At 36.5% G+C, this 18642-nt stretch overlaps 1 protein-coding gene across 3 annotated transcripts in view; it reads left to right on the forward strand.

Annotated features, from left to right (window-relative positions):
• Positions 1 to 18642, forward strand: part of CRYBG3 (crystallin beta-gamma domain containing 3) — a 137037-nt gene that overhangs the window by 100025 nt on the left and 18370 nt on the right. For all 3 annotated transcript variants that reach the window (XM_055259902.2, XM_055259904.2, XM_055259903.2), the window contains 2 exons: positions 3701 to 3810; positions 7173 to 7299. In XM_055259902.2, the coding sequence (XP_055115877.2) occupies positions 3701 to 3810; positions 7173 to 7299 (237 nt within the window). The remainder of the gene's footprint in view (positions 1 to 3700; positions 3811 to 7172; positions 7300 to 18642) is intronic.

The raw sequence follows: 18642 nt of genomic DNA on the forward strand, positions 1-18642 counted from the left end.
ATATTGTTGCTGACTGTTCTGGAAACATTATGATGAGATATGGCTTATTTGAGATATTGATGGAACATCACCTTTTATTTTTAAATTTTATTTATTTTTTGTTTTGGGATTAGGAAAGTTTTATTTTGCTTTAATTTTTTGTCTTTATTTCTTCTGAAAAAAAAAAAGCAGGATACATGTACAGAACGTGCAGGTTTGTTATATAGGTGTATGTGTGCCATGGTGGTTTGCTGGACCTGTTGACCAGTCCTCTAAGGTCCCTCCCCTCACCCGTCACTTCCCAGCAAGCCCTGGTGTGTGTTGTTCCCTTCTCTGTGCCCATATGTTCTCAATGTTCAAATCCCACTTATGAGTGAGAACATGCAGAGAACACCACCTTTTATTGAGAAGATTTTTTTTTCCTGAAGACTGAAGCTTGGTCAGTATGTCTAATTAGCAACTCAAGAAAATATACAGGATTACTATAGAATTCTTCACCATTAGCAAGTGACATTTTTAAAATTTTTCCCCCAAACAAAAACTAAACAGAATATGTATTATCTGCATGTCGTCATTATCTTTCTTACACCAAGTCCTAAATATCTGAAATCTAGCACTAGATTAAATCTTATAACAGTGAATTTAGTTTTCAGAGGAGGTTGTAGTTAGGCATCATTCTCTAGAAATTCTAACCAGTTCTCCCCTTTGACTCAGCCAAGTACATTTTGTTTCTAGAATCTTTTTAAAGTCCATTTCCAGATATAATTAAATGTTTGGATTTATTTAAACATTGAGCCCCTTTCCATTTTATGCATGATTCTCACCAAGAAAAGCAACTAGGTATTTTCTTATATTGAATAATTTAGCCTCACTGAATTTTAAAGTGATCACAGGATCTGTAATAATTGTTGCTACTGTTTTCACATATGGGGGATTGGAAAATGACAGCTTTAGGCAAATACAGTAAGATTCATAAGCAGTAAAGAGAAAACACTTCTTTGTGGCACTTTAACCAGATCATTTTTATAGGAGTCAAATCACAGAAATACTTAGGAAGAATTATTTCAGTAAAGAAAGCCTTTATGATTAATAAGGGAAATGAAATCATTGTAGAATATATAACCAATATGAGAAATATATAACACTACAATATGAGAAAGATGTGATGTAATAGAGGAATGGAAACAAGACTTTTCCTTAATAATCAACATATTTCTATGAGGGAGGCTCAAAGGGCTAGAGAAAGTCTTATTTAGACAGGGAAGAAAGTTTCTCATAGAAATCATTTTAGTATTGGAGTAACTAAAATTACACTAAAAATAATGCTGATATTGTAGAATAAGTGAGCACAGCTTCTGTGTTTTGTCAGTAGTTCATTGCATTTTTAGTTTGTCATATTAAATTACCACATATTGTTAGTATATATTATAAATGAAAATTATGTAGCAAAAAGAATTTCTGTAAAATCTTCATAATATAGTGTAGATAATTTCCGCTCAAATGGTAGTTCTAAGAAAGAAATACAATAATACATGTGAAAAGCAAACCAGAGGGATACTTTTTTTCCTTTGCTTCCATTTCCAGTTGGGGAGCTGTTAGGGATTGAGCCATACCAACAAGGCACAGAAGGATGGGTGTAGTTTGGAAAACACTCATCTCTTATTTGTCAATTTGCCTCAGTTTTAAGCAACCTGAGTTGTTTTGTATATTTGTTATCCATTGTTCTGTAAAGGAAGCCAACATGGTCATTTATCCAGCTAGTTTTTCCAAGGACTGAATTTCTCCAAGGCTCTGTCCTTAATTTCACCAACAGTAGAAACCACAAGTTAATTATTATAATCAGTAAGCTCAGAGTTGGTTTCTGTATGGACAATCCTCAGAACATTATTATGAGAATTGTTCTATTTTGAGGATGGATAAGGTGATCAAAATAAGGCACATTTTTGTAGAATTGGTCTAATTCTGGGTGAATCATATACCATATCTCATCTGGTAAACTCAGATAAGCATTTAACCCAGTTTTTAACATTTGTACAAAGACTATTTTGACCCATCAAATCAAGAGATACTTTATAACATTATTTCTGCATGTGTATATGAATTTTAATTGATTTTTCTGGGTATGAAGACTGAGACAAAAAACTAGAGGTGGCTACTATATATACCATCTGAAATATGCTTCACTGACAGTATCAGTAGTCCAGGATTTGATGTTTCATGGCTTTATTGTGAAAATGTTGAAGTATAAATCTTCAACTCAGCAGTATACAACTAATTAACAAACAGGGAATGTAGTTAGTGAACAAGACAACATGTCTCTCTTCTCATGTGGCTTTTATTTTTATTAAGATATTTCTATGCAGGAGAAATTTCTCTGCATTTTTTGGAGGTTAAAAGTGATTTGCATTTGAGCCTCACATTTTATACATCTTTAAGTTAAAAAACCTAAGTATGTCTTGGTTTGGACTTCATTTCTTTGCTATCCTCTATATCTGCTAGAAGGACTACAACAGAAACTTGCTGGATCATATCTCCTTAAGGCAAGAAGTCCCTTGATGTTTTAATGCTCCAAATACAGTGTGGTTTCACAGTAGGAAGTGGTGTTGTGCAAGCCACAGATGATATGGGGAAGTAGTTTTCTCACCTCCCTAATTTTGACTGATCTTTGATAACAGATTAAGTAAGGTCAGAGCAGAATGAGATAACCAAGAAACAATTCTTGTAAGAAAAGGCCTTTGGGAAGACGAGGGAGGTGAACATTAGCTGCTCAGAAAAGCCTTATCCTCGATGACAGCACGAGCAGATGGTTTGTTATGATGTTCTGTGCCCTAGTGCAGGCCTGTAAGTGCAGGGTGGACCTGTGGGCCATGTTGTTCCAAGTCTCCAGTGTATTATGAAATTTTTATGGGCTCTTTAATTTTTTTCATTCCTATTGTAGATTCAAGGCTACTAGAGTTGCAGATTATTATATATCTGGTCTAAAGGGAATTATAGTTGAGATTTCATGGATTTTTCTCAACAAAATTGACTAAAGTAGAAATGTATATAACTGTAAGCTGCACATTTAAGGTATTCTTATCAGAAAACCGAAGCCTGTAAGCTGAAATACATGACACAGATATCTTTCTTTCTTTGCCATAAATCTTCCACTAATCCCATCATCATTATCTCCTCTGCCATCTGCTCCTGTGCCCTCCTGGGCACTCTTAGTGCTTGCTTATGGGCATGCACTCGTGCTCTTCTCTTCTTATATTAACTGTGGATCAGGAAGAGCTAGGGAGAGACGCAGCATACCATGTAGCCTCATACTAGTCTAAGCCTCTTTCATGTTTAGCACTAAATTGCTTCTTATTTTATACATCTCGTCTCAACATAGGGCATAATGATTGTTTGAGAGAATAAAGGACCACATATTAGTGGAGGAAGGACTCTGATGTACTCTTATAGGTAGAATTGTTTTCTAGGCCTCTCTTCCCACAATTTGGCGGAAGAGAGGCAAGAAAGTGGTAAACAAACAGTGCCATTCCATTCCTGAAAACATGTAAGAAAGCAAGTTTAAGGAGCATATCATTATCCCTAACATGAATTCATTGATAATAAAACATGAGTCTGATATTTTGCTGCATTTTATAAATTCATGAAATTAAAGGTTTTTATTTGCTTGTGATCACCTAAGACCATTTTTTTTTTCTATTTAACTGTTGTGGTGTTGTTCTTGTAGCTCAAAGCATTCAGCAAACCAGGGTTCCAAGGTGAATGTATAGATTTTACAGAAGAAACTTCTGATTTGACTTCACTCATGCCATGTTCTTTTAAAGTTCTTCGAGGTTGGTAAGTGTGCTTACTTAGTGTTTTCTGCTGTTATTTAATAACTAATATTTTTAAATTTACAGAGATATATTTTTTGCATGCACAGTGAATCTTTAAAATTTATCTTCAACAGGCATTTTACCTGCTAACTGGTCTATATTAATTTTGCTTAATTTGTATTTTGAGCTGTGATGGAATACAGAAAAACAGAATGCTGATTAACCAACTTAGGGAACATTTTGATTTTTGTCTCTCACTGTGATCTTAGATTATTTCCCAAATATTTTGAATGTTTATATTGTATATTTACCGTCTCACATAGTAGAATGCTATAAAAATACCTGGTGTTTTTATTCAAGTAAGACATATTAATCCTAATTTTTTTAACCTTTTAACAAAGTATTCATCATCCCCATTTCACAGATGCAGAAACCAGGTTCAGAGTTAAGGTTTTCCAAGATCACATACCAAATTTCAGACCCATGATTCCTTTGGTCTTTTTTTTTCTCATCTCTGAATCTGATATTCTTCCAATGGCAACAATATACTGTATATTTTTCACATGTATATGAAACTACATGTGATTCCCACGGCTAAAATATATTCTACAAATTTTTTTATTGTGATAAAATATACGTAACATAAAATTTACCATTTTAACTATTTTTAACTGTACAGTTCATTGTCATCTCTGTGTATCAAACATCTACCTAATAACCTATCAAAGTCTCTCTTTTCTTCTTTTAAAATATCCTAGGTGTGTCAGTTTTCCTCCTTTCTCCCTTGAATCATTAGAGACCTGGGCCTTCTATTTTTCACTTGAAAAACTTCAGTCTTTTAATTACCCCCTGCTTCAGTGTCATCTTATTTCTAGTGTTTACCCCAAACAAATCACAGTCCAATTATGTGTCCCAAAATCCAGTTTAATATTTTTACTAATGCTTTAAATTCTCAGCCATTTTCTAGTACCAGTCCAATCAAGTTCAAGCTCTTTCTTTTCCTGACCTTACCATCAACTAGCCTCCTTTCCCTATCCATTTCCCATCCTATTCTCCTCTCTTCTAACATTTGCTTTCCTCCATACCCTCTGTACCAGGGGTCAGCAAACTTTAACTATAAAGAATCAGATAGTGAATATTTTTGACTTTGTGGGTTCCACAGGCTCTGTCCCAGCTACTCTCAACACTGCTATTAGACGTAGCACAAAAGCAGCCATACACAATACACAAACCAATAGGCACAGCTGCGTTCCAATGAAACATTATTTATGGACATTGACATTTTAATTGTATGTAACATTTACATGTCATGAAATAGTCTTCTTTTAAATTTTTAAGGCCTCTGAAAATGTGAAAACCAGTCTTAGCTTATAAGCTGTTTGAAAACAAGCAGTGGGGCAGATTTGGCCCACATGCTGTAGTTTGCTGACGCCTGTTTCATACCAAAGGTTCAGGTCTCTGGTAGATCTAGCCAGCAGGTGTCGTTTGTTTGGCCTATACACTAAGTTAAAAAATTGTATTAATATTTATGTTTAGGATATTTTTCAGAAGAAGCTGTTTTCCACCTTCTCTTTAAAAATCAGATTTTACGACTTGGAGAAAGCTTTTGCCTTTGTCAGTAATTAGCTGGAGTGAGTAGATTGCATATGTGCTTTCCAGCATACCATAATCACCACCATTCCCAATTTTTTTCCACCTGGTACACTACTCATCTGCATTACCTGTGTGATCTCCTGCAGGTATATAAGTTTGTGACCCCTGATTAATAATAATTCAGATATATCCTTTAAGGTTCAGTCTACTCCATTATTTCTGTTCACCTTCTTGATTAACCCTAAATCAAGCAGTCCTTTCCTTCTCCTGTTTTCCTATAGCTGTTCTGCCTTGAGCCTCCTTGTTTTTGTTTTTGTTTATATACTTACCTCTGAAAAGGAAATGACAGTTTTACATTAAAACACGTAAAGTAGGGCAGTATAAGTTAAATAGAGATCTGCAACTCTAAGAAGAAATACACACACACATACACACACACACACACACACACACCAAGGACCTGAAATAATTTTGTTACTATTATTTGGCTCTGCGTTCCTTCTCCACTAAGATAAAAGAAAATATTTTACAAGATTTAGGATCATTGTCTGTTAATGAGAAGCATTGAAGTTTTTCTGGAGGAAAATGTATTTTTCTTGACACTGAATTCTAGGACAAACTAGTCACACATGTCTCTTCATGTAGGAAATATACAACAGCAGGATAAAAGAATACAACTATGGCCATTGTGTAAGCACCTGGAATGTGTGAGAGACCTGGATTTGAGCCCAGTTCCACCATTTTCTAGCTATATGACTTTAGGCAAAATGAGTCATCTCTCTGAACCTCAGCTTCCTCATGTGTAAAGAAGGGGTAATAATGGTACCTACCTCAAAGGTTTCTTACAAGGACTAAATAAAATAATGCACTAGCTTTATGCCTGGCACACTAGAAACCTTTGATAAGTGTTGATTATGAAATGCTTATTACAGTAGAAGACATGACAGTAAATTATAATGTCACACAGCATTTCTATGGTTATCCAAAGTTAAACTGGTCTAGCAAGAGTGCAGTTCTGGTGATCTTAAAATACAGGGCTAGAACTTAACCGCACCAAAACTAAATTAGTAACAGCCATTTAATTTTTCCCTTGGGCTCCTTCTTTTCAAAAGGATACGTGTTTAGCAATCTTTTGATGAATACTGTATTGAAGATAACTCACTACTGAAGATTCTAAGGGGTTTTTTTCTTTTTAAAATTTTCCATTAGTTGTCAGATTTGTAGGTGACAAGTTTTATATACTCTTGTGTGATTTAAAAAAAAAAAAATCTGTCTTCTATACTCATCTAAACTGAATACAAACATTTTTAATTTTTTCCAAAAAGAATTTATAATCTGTTCAGGTACTTAATAATCACCCTAATCTAATCCCAGAGTGCTATACTTGAAGGTACTAAATAAAAAGAATGTCTTTAGCTTAAAGCGCATATCGTCTTATTTCAAATTTCATCTCTACCAATGAGTAGTTTGAGGAACCATGGGAAAATCACCTTACCTTTCTAATCATTACTTTTGCTGCCTATAAAAATGAGGATGTTCCTAACTCATAGAATTATTAAGGACACCATGAAATAGTATATGTAAAGTGCCTAGCCTAATGCCTGGCACATCATAAGCAGTTGAGGAATGATAGTGGTAGCTGTTGTGTTTTTTGCTTTTTTAAAGCTGGTGTGGTGGTGCTCTGCACCACTTTCTATGCCCTACCCCTACCCCAGTTCCCACAGCATGATAATGGGCCTATACTGCCAAATGAATGCAATTTGATTGAATGTCTTACTGTTTGGCTTTTAGCTGGCTCCTCTATTACCAAGAAGACATGTTTGTTAATCACTGTGTGTTAGAAGAAGGCCTCTATGCTGACCTTACTTCCTGCGGTTGCCCAGCATCTAAAGTCAAATCTCTCAAGCCCATTGACTATGTAAGTACTTTGCAAAATGCATATTTGTAAGACTCTTTTTCTTGTCCAGTTTAATTACCATCAATGATAATGTGAAGTTGGAAGAAATGATACAAGGAGAAATATAAAAATCTGAAAAATATGAATAATTCATTTGTCAATTGTAAAACAAGTTCATTCATGAAATCCAACCAAAATTTTTTTTAAAAAAGCAGAGGTGTAAAACTCAAGAACTAGAATGATGTAGGCCTCAACTTAACTCCCAGTTTGATACTTTAATCAATTTGAGTGACATTGGCAAAGTTACTTGGTTTTCCTATCTGTAAAAATAAAAATAAAAATATAATAACAATAGTACTTACAAGGCCATTGGGATATTAAATGAGATGATGCTTGTAAAGTGTACAGCATATGGTGAGTTCTCATTTAAATGTTAGCTATTAGTACACTGGTTGTTATTCTTATAGCTGCTTAAGTATAAAAATAACCTGACCACTTTATTATTCTACTAGGTAAGTCACATGACAGTTTGTCTGCTACTAAGGTTAACTATGTTACTTTAAGGCATGGGCCACCACAGATACTAAATTCAAACCTGTTTTTGGGAACCAGGGCCTTTCTGTCTGGTGTGTGTAGAATGATCTGGGTCACCTTGGAGGCCCATATTTATAGAGTAAGTAGGTTTTCCTTTTTACCACATTTATTTAGAATTTCAAATGTGAGATAAATGGGATCACAACTCCAGGACATCAATTCTGGGCCCCTAGTCAATAGGATCTGTGCAGAGGAGGTAGTGAGGATCTGGGATACTTTCAAGATACCTAGTTATGACAATTCCTTGGGGATATGTTTGGTCAAAGCTTCAGTTTTACACAGAGCTGATTAGAAACTCTACATAATAGTAGCAGTGACTCAAACCTTTCTGTCAGAGCTGACTCCAAGGATAATAGCCATACTCAGGATCTTTGATCTCAACCTAAGCAATGTAATCCTATTTCACAAGGCATTCCTGGATAGAGTATTCTTGGTATCAGACTAATTATAGAATCTTGGCTGAGAACAAGAATATAAATAGTGTTCTTGGTCTCTCTCAATGGCTCTGTAGACACCAACGTGGAAAGAATAAGTGGCTACTAATATTTCTTGTCTGTTGGAGGAAAACTGGTTTAAAAAAAAAAGAATGTGGTCTGGCAAGTCTCTGCAGTCTTTGATAATGCTGGAAAAGACATTGGAAGGTAGTCCATGTTTACTGGAAAGCAATTTTTAAAACAATTTTTAGTGGCCAAATCAGCAGACAGATACTTATTTGGTGTTAACTCTAAAAGCAAAGGATAGAGGTCTAAATTTGAAAGTACTATCCTGAAAGGTTTTTGTACAACTCTTAATTCAGTGAACTAAACCAACAAAATTTCTAGGGAGGGCATTTTAGAAGCAGGGTCAAAATTAGTGTTACTATTTTCCTTTGAAGGGTTATAATTCCTTTAGATTCATGAAGTATAAAATGAAAAATTTGGGATGAAAATAAACAGAGATGTTTTCATGTAAGTTGTCATGTGGAGTTGCATGTCCCTAGTTTTGGTCCTGTTTTTGGTCCTAGTTTTTATCCAGGCAGCATAAGTGAAGGTGCCTATTGGGAAGGACTTGAAATCTATAGACTTTTCACTTCAAGAATTGGCTAAAGAGTATATTCAGTTTATGTAAGGGTAGCATGTTAGTTATCTTAATGCCATTCATAATATACTGAAAATATTTAAAACATCTTTCGTGAAGATGTGTTACAGCAGCAGGTTTGTGGGAGGAGCATGAGGGAGTTTGGATATCCTACAAAGATCTGCAAATTGACCATGAAGACACCTCAGCAGGGGTCCCAAACCCTAGTGGATCAGACCTAGGGAGATTGATATGTTAACCAGAAGGTCAATTTAGTATTTTGTAATAAGTGGATTCTAGTGACTGGAATGCTCGAAAATTCTGTCCTGGGCATTTTTTCCCCCTCTCTGGAAGAACAAGGGAAACTGAATTAGTCATCAGGAGGTTATTTGTTGAGCATAAGATTTGGGTAAAATAAGGTAGATATCTTGAGATTAGCCTGCAGGCTAATGTTCCTCCTAAAAGAGAGTCCTTTCACTCTCTAGGTCCCAGTTGCTCACACCCTCCAGATTCTGCCTCATTTCCCTGGACAGTGCTAGATACACTACCTATTCTGCTTCTCTGATTCATTCTGATTCTTTCTGTGATTCTCCCCACTATCTTCGTACTTAGGAATTGATATGCCTTTTTTCATAGATTTCCTAATACTGCTGCCTATGCCACAATCCAGTGTAATTCTGGATTCATTCTAGGAAATGTTTCTGTGTAATTAAGTTGACATTATGTAAGTATGAAGTAATCCTTTGCTTTTGCTTTTGTTAGTTAAAACTGCAGAATTCTAGGGATGTTGCCTGCAGTTGGTATTCCCAGACATGCGATGGCTTGGTGCTTAAGTGTCATAATGGTATAATATTGAGGAGTCTTAAGACTTCATCTTCATAGAAGATAAGTATATTTTGAAAATGACAGTTTGCTCCAGGCTAACTTCTGTTGGTACAGGTGAAGGTTACATTCTAGAGGGCCATTGACAGATATGGGCATCTGTCAAAGTGTTGCAGTCATTTTATAGTGAATGGAGCTAGGAGCGTAGTTCATAGTTCTGCTTCTAATGAATATGACCTAAGCAAATCTCTTAATTTATCTGTATCTCAGTTAATTCTTCTGTAAAGAAACTGTTAGAACAGATATTTTCAAATCATGGACAGCCTCCAGTTCTATTGCAAATAAGCATCCTGGTCATATTTCTAATTAGATGAGAAAAAGAATTTATCTGGCTTTAGGATTCACAAGGTCAGAAGGAATAATATCATGTATTAGCTTTCACAACAGTCTCCAGAATCATAGTGGTTTGAAGCAAATGTTCATTTCATTTTCATATTTTGTCTCAAAATGGCAAGACAGTTGCATGGCCTCCACTTCAGGCTTGTTAGTTGGCTTTAGATACACTTTTGATATATGCTTTGCATTGGGACCAGGCTAATGGGAGCACCTCCAATTGGGGACATGACTATTTTCATGACAGGGCAAAGAGGGAGCAAGGTCACAATCACAGAGTCACATTTGAAGCTTCTCTTCAGATTCACTTTGCCCATGCACACATCATTTTGTCCACTCACATTCTGTTTCCAAAAGCAAGTCATAAGACCAAGCCTGACATAAATGGGGCAGGGGAATAGACTCTCACCCGGGCAGGGATAAAGTTGACAAAGTATATTCAAACAATAATACAATCTACCAGAGATGTATAAACTCATAGAGGTGTTCTCTGTTACTAGATTTTGAAGACAATGAAAGGAGGTGAAATTTTAATAATTTATCTCTACCACTGTAGCAGAGCTAACTTCCTTTTAAAAACTTGAGATTAATTTTTAGTGACAGTCTGGAGGTGGTTTGGTGGCTGTCAAATGGAGTATATGGTAGACAAGTAGAAAAGTCTGCCTCAGAATATGGTCCCCAGTTCTCTTTCAAAATTCATGTAGAATTCTAAAATCATCAGGTAATTTAATATAGGGAAATTTAATTTAATCATACTAAGACAGCTCTATGTAAGCATCTGGGAAAAATAATAACAAATTAAGTGGCCTAGAATTACGAAAGTGAACTAAAATGCAGGGTTTTCATCAGGCTTTTCACAGAGATATAATTATATATCTGGAAAAATTACATGACTAATAATAGGCCTAAATATCTATCTCAAAACATGGTGAATGGGTTTCTGTTGTCTTCTCTTTAAGTTTTTCAGTAGCCTTGGTTTGGTAATGGCTTGACTGCTTAACAGTGATTACAGGAGGACCTTTTAAGATGAAAAAGAGTGAATATCATGCCTAAGAAAGTTTAAGTGTTTTGTAGGGGGCTGGAACCAAAGCCTTCTATATTTAGGAGTAATCATACTGGGTGGAAAAGGACAATAAAATGATTTTAAAAAAGGCCTAAGATGATACTTGGGGCATTGGTGTAGAGTTCCATGAATGAAAAACACATCTGATTAGTAATTTTGTAGAAGAAAGTTTAAAGGTATTCTGTTTTGCTTTGATCAAAGAAAAATATTTAAGGTGGCTGAATTCTTTCTCCCATCTCAGCCTCCGAAGTAGCTGGGACTACAGGTGTGCACCACCATGTCTGGCTAGTTTTTGTGTTTTTTTTGGTTGAGATGGGGTTTCACTGTGTTGCCCAGGCTGGTCTCAAACTCCTGGGCTCAAGGGATACACCTGCCTCAGCCTCCCAAAGTGCTGGGATTACAGGTGCAAACCACTGCACCATCCAGCTGAATTCTTTATATAAATATCACAAATGCTGCACAATAACACCATTGCTGAAGATGCATTTTATATTTATTAAATCTAAAATATTGAACACCTGCTCTTTACTAAATACTGTGCTAAGTACTGAATATGAATTAAAAAAGAATTAGATGGCATAACAAACTCATCAAATCTAAATGTTATCTTACTCTTGGCCTCTCAAGTGTAGATGTTTCTCAGATACCTATTCTTGGCCTTTCCTCTCCTGTACTTAGAAATTTTCATTATCATAACATCAGCTCTTGCCTCCATCAATGTAGATGATTCGCAGATATCTAGAGTAAGCAGTACTCAGTTATTCCCTGAGCTTCATTCCCAGATTGCACATGGGTCTTCAGCATGTTTTGCCAGCATCCCATTTTCCTTCATAGACTTGTTCTTCTTTTCTGCCCTGTTTCTGTTGAAAGCAATCATCATTACTCCCCTCCCCCACTTTTTTTAGATGGAGTCTGGCTCTGTCACCTAGGCTGGAGTGCAATGGCACAATCTTGGCTCACTGCAACCTCCGCCTCCCAAATTCAAGGAATTCTCATGCCTCAGCCTCCCAAGTAGCTGAGATTACAGGCACGTGCCACCACTCCCAGCTAATTTTTGTATTTTTAGTAGAGACGCGGTTTCACCATGTTGGCCAGGCTGTTCTCAAACTCCTGACCTCAAAGGATCTGCCCACCTCAGCCTCCCAAAGTGCTGGGATTACAGGTGTGAGCCATCACACCCAGCCCCATGATATGTCTTAAGCTTCTCCTCTTATCTCCTTTCCATTGCCATGACTAAGTTTAGAGCCTCATTCTGTCTTTCTAAAACTGTTGTGATGGGTACGTAACTAATTTTCTTCCTTTGGCCTCTTTCTTTTTCAGTTCTTCTTATTTGCAGCATTGAGCATGTAACCTTCCCATAAAGCCCAGACCCTGACATCAGGTCCTACTTTTCCAATATTATTGCTCACTCGTTTTCATGTATCCTGTTTACAAGCTTTCCCTCCCCGCTCCCAATACCTTCCTTAAACATTCTCTATTTTGTGTTTTTATGTGGAAACATAGAATGAAGTTTTTCTTTCCCCTCTCTAAATTCTTTGAGATCTAATTTAAAGGACCTCAATTCTAGGAAGGTTTCAATGATCCTCATTTCTGAAAGTGACTTTTGTTGCCCTAAATATTCTTTCTCTGCATCTCAAGATGCTTTTCACTTTCTCCTTTTCATCACACTTGCTGAAACTGTAAAGCCATTGAGGGGATGATTTATATTTATTGTAGCTTTGAATTCTATCACCCTTATGTCCCGTCTACTTAGCACAATGCTATAAAAATATCAAGAGTTCATTATGTAATAAGCTGACTAAATAAACTTATTCATTCATGCCTAAAAATATATAGGCAGTAGTTGTATAAAGTTCATTCTCCTACTTCAGAGCTCATTCCATAAGAGGGGTTGTACTTTGGACTTACTATAGGTTTGTGTCTTACTCATTTACAATATAATAATAGCTTTAGAAGTTGGGGGATGGTGGGGAACCTAAGTTAAAAAAACAGTCATTTCCAGCTGCTAGCTATTGATGAAATGCTTTAAAGTCAGACTGGGTATTAAAAGAATAATAGCATATACAGACAGGAGCAAGATACATGAGAACCTGTTGATTGATCTAAGATGGAGTTAACTGAGACTTTCAGACTATTGTATAAAACATTTAAGCACTGGACCAGGAGTGTGTGGGGTAACCTGCTTTATTATATTTCCATGGGAGCAGTAGTTAGCTGGTTGCTTCTCTAATTTCTCCACTGGGGCCTCGGAAGTAATAATCGAGCTGCCTTTGAAGTAATAATCGAGCCCTGGCAGCTCCAAGGAGGGAAAACCAAAGAAACATTATAACAAGAGGCTGTAGAAAAACTTCAGATGAAATTAAGACTGTGATGACATAAATGATCTTAAGAGGTAGAATAAGAATTGGCAAGACAATGATTCATTCTGTGGAAGGATACTGAATAAAAGGCACAGCTACAAATAGAGGGAGACTATAAATCCAGCCTCAGAATGAAAGGAAGGAATGGGTTTATAAAGTGTAGAAGACAAAAATTAATTCAAGATGAATTAAAGACTTAAATGTTAGACCTAAAACCATAAAAACCCTAGAAGAAAACCTAGGCAATATCATTCAGGACATAGGCATGCGCAAGGACTTCATGTCTAAAACACCAAAAGTAATGGCAACAAAAGCCAAAACTGACAAATGGGATCTAATTAAACTAAAGAGCTTCTGCACAGCAAAAGAAACTACCATCAGAGTGAACAGGCAACCTACAGAATGGGAGAAAATTTTTGCAATCTACCCATCTGAAAAAGGGATAATATCCAGAATCTACAAAGAACTTAAACAAATTACAGGAAAAAATCAAACAACCCCATCAAAAAGTGGGCGAAGCATATGAACAGACACTTCTCAAAAGAAGACATTTATGCAGCCAATAGACAAATGAAAAAATGCTCATCATCACTGGCCATCAGAGAAATGCAAATCAAAACCACAGTGAGATATCATCTCATAGCAGTTAGAATGACGATCATTAAAAAGTCAAGAAACAACAGGTGCTGGAGAGGATGTGGAGAAATAGGAACACTTTTACACTGTTGGTGGGACTGTAAACTAGTTCAACCATTGTGGAAGACAGTGTGGCAATTCCTCAAGGATCTAGAACTAGAAACACTATTTTACCCAGCAATCTCATTACTGGGTATATACCCAAAGGATTATAAATCACGCTACTATAAAGACACATGTGCATGTATGTTTATTGCAGCACTATTCACAATAGCAAAGACCTGGAACCAAGCCAAATGTCCATCAATGATAGACTGGATTAAGAAAATGTGGCACATATATACTGTAGAATACTATGCAGCCATAAAAAAGAATGAGTTCATGTCCTTTGTAGAGACATGGATGAAGCTGGAAACCATCATTTTGAGCAAACTATCGCAAGGACAGAAATGTTCTCACTCATAGGTGGGAACTGAACAATGAGAACACTTGGACACAGGGCAGGGAACATCACACATCAGGGCCTGTCATGGGGTTGGGGGAGTCAGGAGGGATAGCATTAGGAGGAATACTTAATGTAAATGACGAGTTAATGGGTGCAGCACACCAGCATGACACATGTATACATATGTAACAAACCTGCACATTGTGCACATGTACCCTAGAACTTAAAGTATAATAATAATAATAAAAGTGTAGAAGAATTTGGTTACAATTAAACTTTTTAGCTGAACCTATATATACAGTTAATGGTATTAACTATTATGCACATTTTGAAAATGCAGGCCAACAAAAACTTACAGTAAACATCACACTTCCCAATGAGATATCTGAAACAGCTCTCTTTAAATTCAGGCAGAAGGCAAAGGTCTCCCTATTACCAGTACTATTCAGTATTCTGAAGTTCTATCTAATAAAAAAAAATTTAAAAAATAAAATAAGATTAAAACAAAAAAGGAAAAAACAAAACTGGCAAGACCATCTACGGTGTAAATGATAAATTATTAGGGCTAAAGCACATATTTAAAAGTTGCAGAATATAAGATAAATAGCCATTAAACCATAGCAATTAAGGGTACTTAGAAATAAATCTAACACAAGGCAATAAGTTTTTTTCCTAGGAATTTTATAAAAACTCTTGAAGGAAGTAAACATTGGAGAGATACAATCTTTTATAGGTACAAAGACTCAATATTGTAAAGATATGGTCTTCCCCAAATTAAAACTGTTTCAGGCAAAACACAGTGTTCTCTCCTTTTGGGGGGTAGAGGTGGGGAGTAAAACATGGCAAGCTTATCCGATGATTAATTTGGAAAAGCTAATGGGTCCAAAATCGCCAAGATAATTTTTAAGAACCACATGTAGGGTCACTTATCCTACCAAATATATATTTCTTTATACAGCAGTAATAATTAGTGGGAATCAGTACAAAGAGACAAATGGGACGGGAATAGGGTAGCATGGAAACTGACCTATATAGTAATGGAATTTGGAAGATAACAGCATTCCAATGGACCTACGATGAACTGTTAAATAAATGGTGTTGAGACAACTGACCCATTCCATGGAAAAAGATAGTTAGAATCCTACTTTACTCCAAACACAAAAATAAGTTCCAGATGGATTAATAACAACCTAAATGTGAAAAGCAAACTTTACAACTTAGAAGAAAATATAGGAATCTACCCTGATGATACTGGAGTAGGATGGATTTCTTCAAACAGAAAAAGCACAAATGAATAAGAAAAAGGTGAAAAGCAAATGTATTAGTTTCCTATTGCTGATGTAACAAATTACTGTAAACTTAGTAGCTTAAGATGACAGATATTTACAGTCTTGCAGTTCCACAAGTTAGAAGTCCGAAGTTGGTCTTACTGTGGTAAAATTAAGGTGTTGGCAGTCATTTCATCTGGGAAGCTCTAGGGAAGAACCCATTTCCTTACCTTTTCTAGCTTCTAGAGGCCACCAGCATTCCTTAACTCATGACCTTCTTTCATCTTCAAAGTGCATCACTCCAGTCTGTGCTCTTTATCTGCTATCTCTGACCCTCTTACCTTCCTCTTACAGGGACCCTGGTGGCTACATTGGGCTTACCTGAGTAATCCAGATGATTGTGCCCATCTCAAGGTCCTTAATTACTAATATCTGTAAAGTGCCTCTTGACCATATTAGGTAACATATTCACCATATTCACAGGTTCTAAGAATTAGGATGTGAACATTTGTGGGCTAGGGAGAGGAGACAGGGATTAATTATTCAGACTGCCACAGCAAGCCACAGAATATATTTGCAGTCCATATAACCTACAAAGGTTTAGTGTACCGAATATAAGAAGAGCTCTTAGCTGGGTGCGGTGGCTCACATCTGTAATTCCAGTGCTTTGGGAGGCTGACCTGGGAGGACTGCTTGAGTCCAGAAGACCCTGGACATGGCTGGTCCCTGTCTCTACAAACAAATAAATGAATAAAATAATTAGAAGAGCTCTTTCAAACCAATTCAGAAAAATCCACTTCAAAAACCAACAGAGGATATAAATAGGCAGTTTATAGAAGAGGGAAAAATGGCTCAGGACATCCAAAGGATGTTAACCCTCACTAGTGATCAAGGAAATACAAATTAAAACAATTATGAGTAACATTAGCTTACTCTAGCTACAGGCATTTTGAAATCTGAAAATACTAAGGTTTGGCTTAGTTGCAGGGAAGTAAGATTATTCATATATAACTAGTGGAAGAAGTGTTAATTACAATGGTGGGGGGAATAAGGATGTCTCTTGCACCTATGATGGATGAAACAAATAACCACACATTCCTATAAGGGAATGAAATATAGTAGTTACAATGAATTGGAGAGCTACATGTATGAAGAGTCAAATTTCAAACACAGTAGGCAAGGAAAGCAGGCTACTAAAGATGTTACAGTAGAATACATTTTCTGTAAATTTTAAAAACAAAAGATGTATAACCATTAATAGAAACAGAAAAACATGAGCTGAAAAGATTTACAACTTGAGCATAGTGGTCACCTCTGGGGGCGGTGGGAGTTTAAATTCATCTGTATTTGCTATGTTTTATTTATTTTTTAAATTTGATACAAATATAGTAAAATTAAAATGTAATACTTCTAGGTTTTAGGTACATGGTCATCTATGTTACTCTTTTTTAAAATATATCATAAATTTTTTAAATAAGAAGAAAACAAAGATCAGTAAGAAAGGTAAATCCATATTGAAACTGACTTTCTAAACCAAATGAGAGAGGCTCTGTGAGAAGGATTATAATTTACCGGTGAAGAGTTTGGTTTGAGTGTCTTAGAGACCTTCTTGGTTCAAGTCCTGACGCTACCATTAATAACTGTTAGCTGAGTGACCCTGGGTGTGTTTCTGACCACTTATTCTATGAGGCCAGCATCATTCTAATACCAAAACCTGACAGAAACACACGGAGAAACAAAACTTCAGGCCCATATGCCTGATGAACAAAGATGCAAAAATCCTCAACAAAGTACTGGCAAACTGAAATCAGCAGGACATCAAAAAGTTAATCTACCACAATCCAGCAGGCTTTATTCCTGGGATGTAAAGTTGGTTCAATATATACAAATCAATAAATGTGATTTATTACATAAACAGCACTAAAAACAGAATCCACATAATTGTCTCAATAGATGCAGAAAAGGCTTTCAATATAATTCAACATCCCTTCATGCTAAAAACAAACTAGGCATTGAAGGAACATATCACAAAATAATAAGAGACATATATGACAAGCCCATTGCCAGCATCATACTGAATGAGTAAAAGCTGGAAGCATACCCTTGAAAACTGAAACAGGGGAAGGATGACCACTCTTACCTCTGCTGTTCATAGCACTGGAAGTCCTAGCCAGAACAAGCCCACAAGAGAAAGAAATAAAAGGCATCCAAATAGAAAAAGAGAGAGTCGGCCGGGCGCGGTGGCTCACGCTTGTAATCCCAGCACTTTGGGAGGCCGAGGCGGGCGGATCACGAGGTCAGGAGATCGAGACCACGGTGAAACCCCGTCTCTACTAAAAAAAAAATACAAAAAATTAGCCGGGCGTGGTGGCGGGCGCCTGTAGTCCCAGCTACTTGGAGAGGCTGAGGCAGGAGAATGGCGTGAACCCAGGAGGCGGAGCTTGCAGTGAGCCGAGATCGCGCCACTGCACTCCAGCCTGGGTGACAGAGCGAGACTCCGTCTCAAAAAAAAAAAAAAAAAAAAAAAAGAGAGAGAGTCAAGCTATCTCTCTTCACAAATGATATGATTCTATACTTAGCCCCATAGTCTCTGCCCAGAGGATCCTAGATTTGATAATTAACTTCAGTAATATTTCAGGATACAAAATCAGTGTAGAAAAATCAGTAGCATTTCTATACACCAGTAACGTCCAAGCTGAGAGCCAAATCAAGAATGCAGTTCCATTC

Source organism: Symphalangus syndactylus, chromosome 21 (genome assembly GCF_028878055.3).
Source record: "Symphalangus syndactylus isolate Jambi chromosome 21, NHGRI_mSymSyn1-v2.1_pri, whole genome shotgun sequence".
In the NCBI taxonomy this organism is placed as follows: Eukaryota; Metazoa; Chordata; class Mammalia; order Primates; family Hylobatidae; genus Symphalangus; species Symphalangus syndactylus.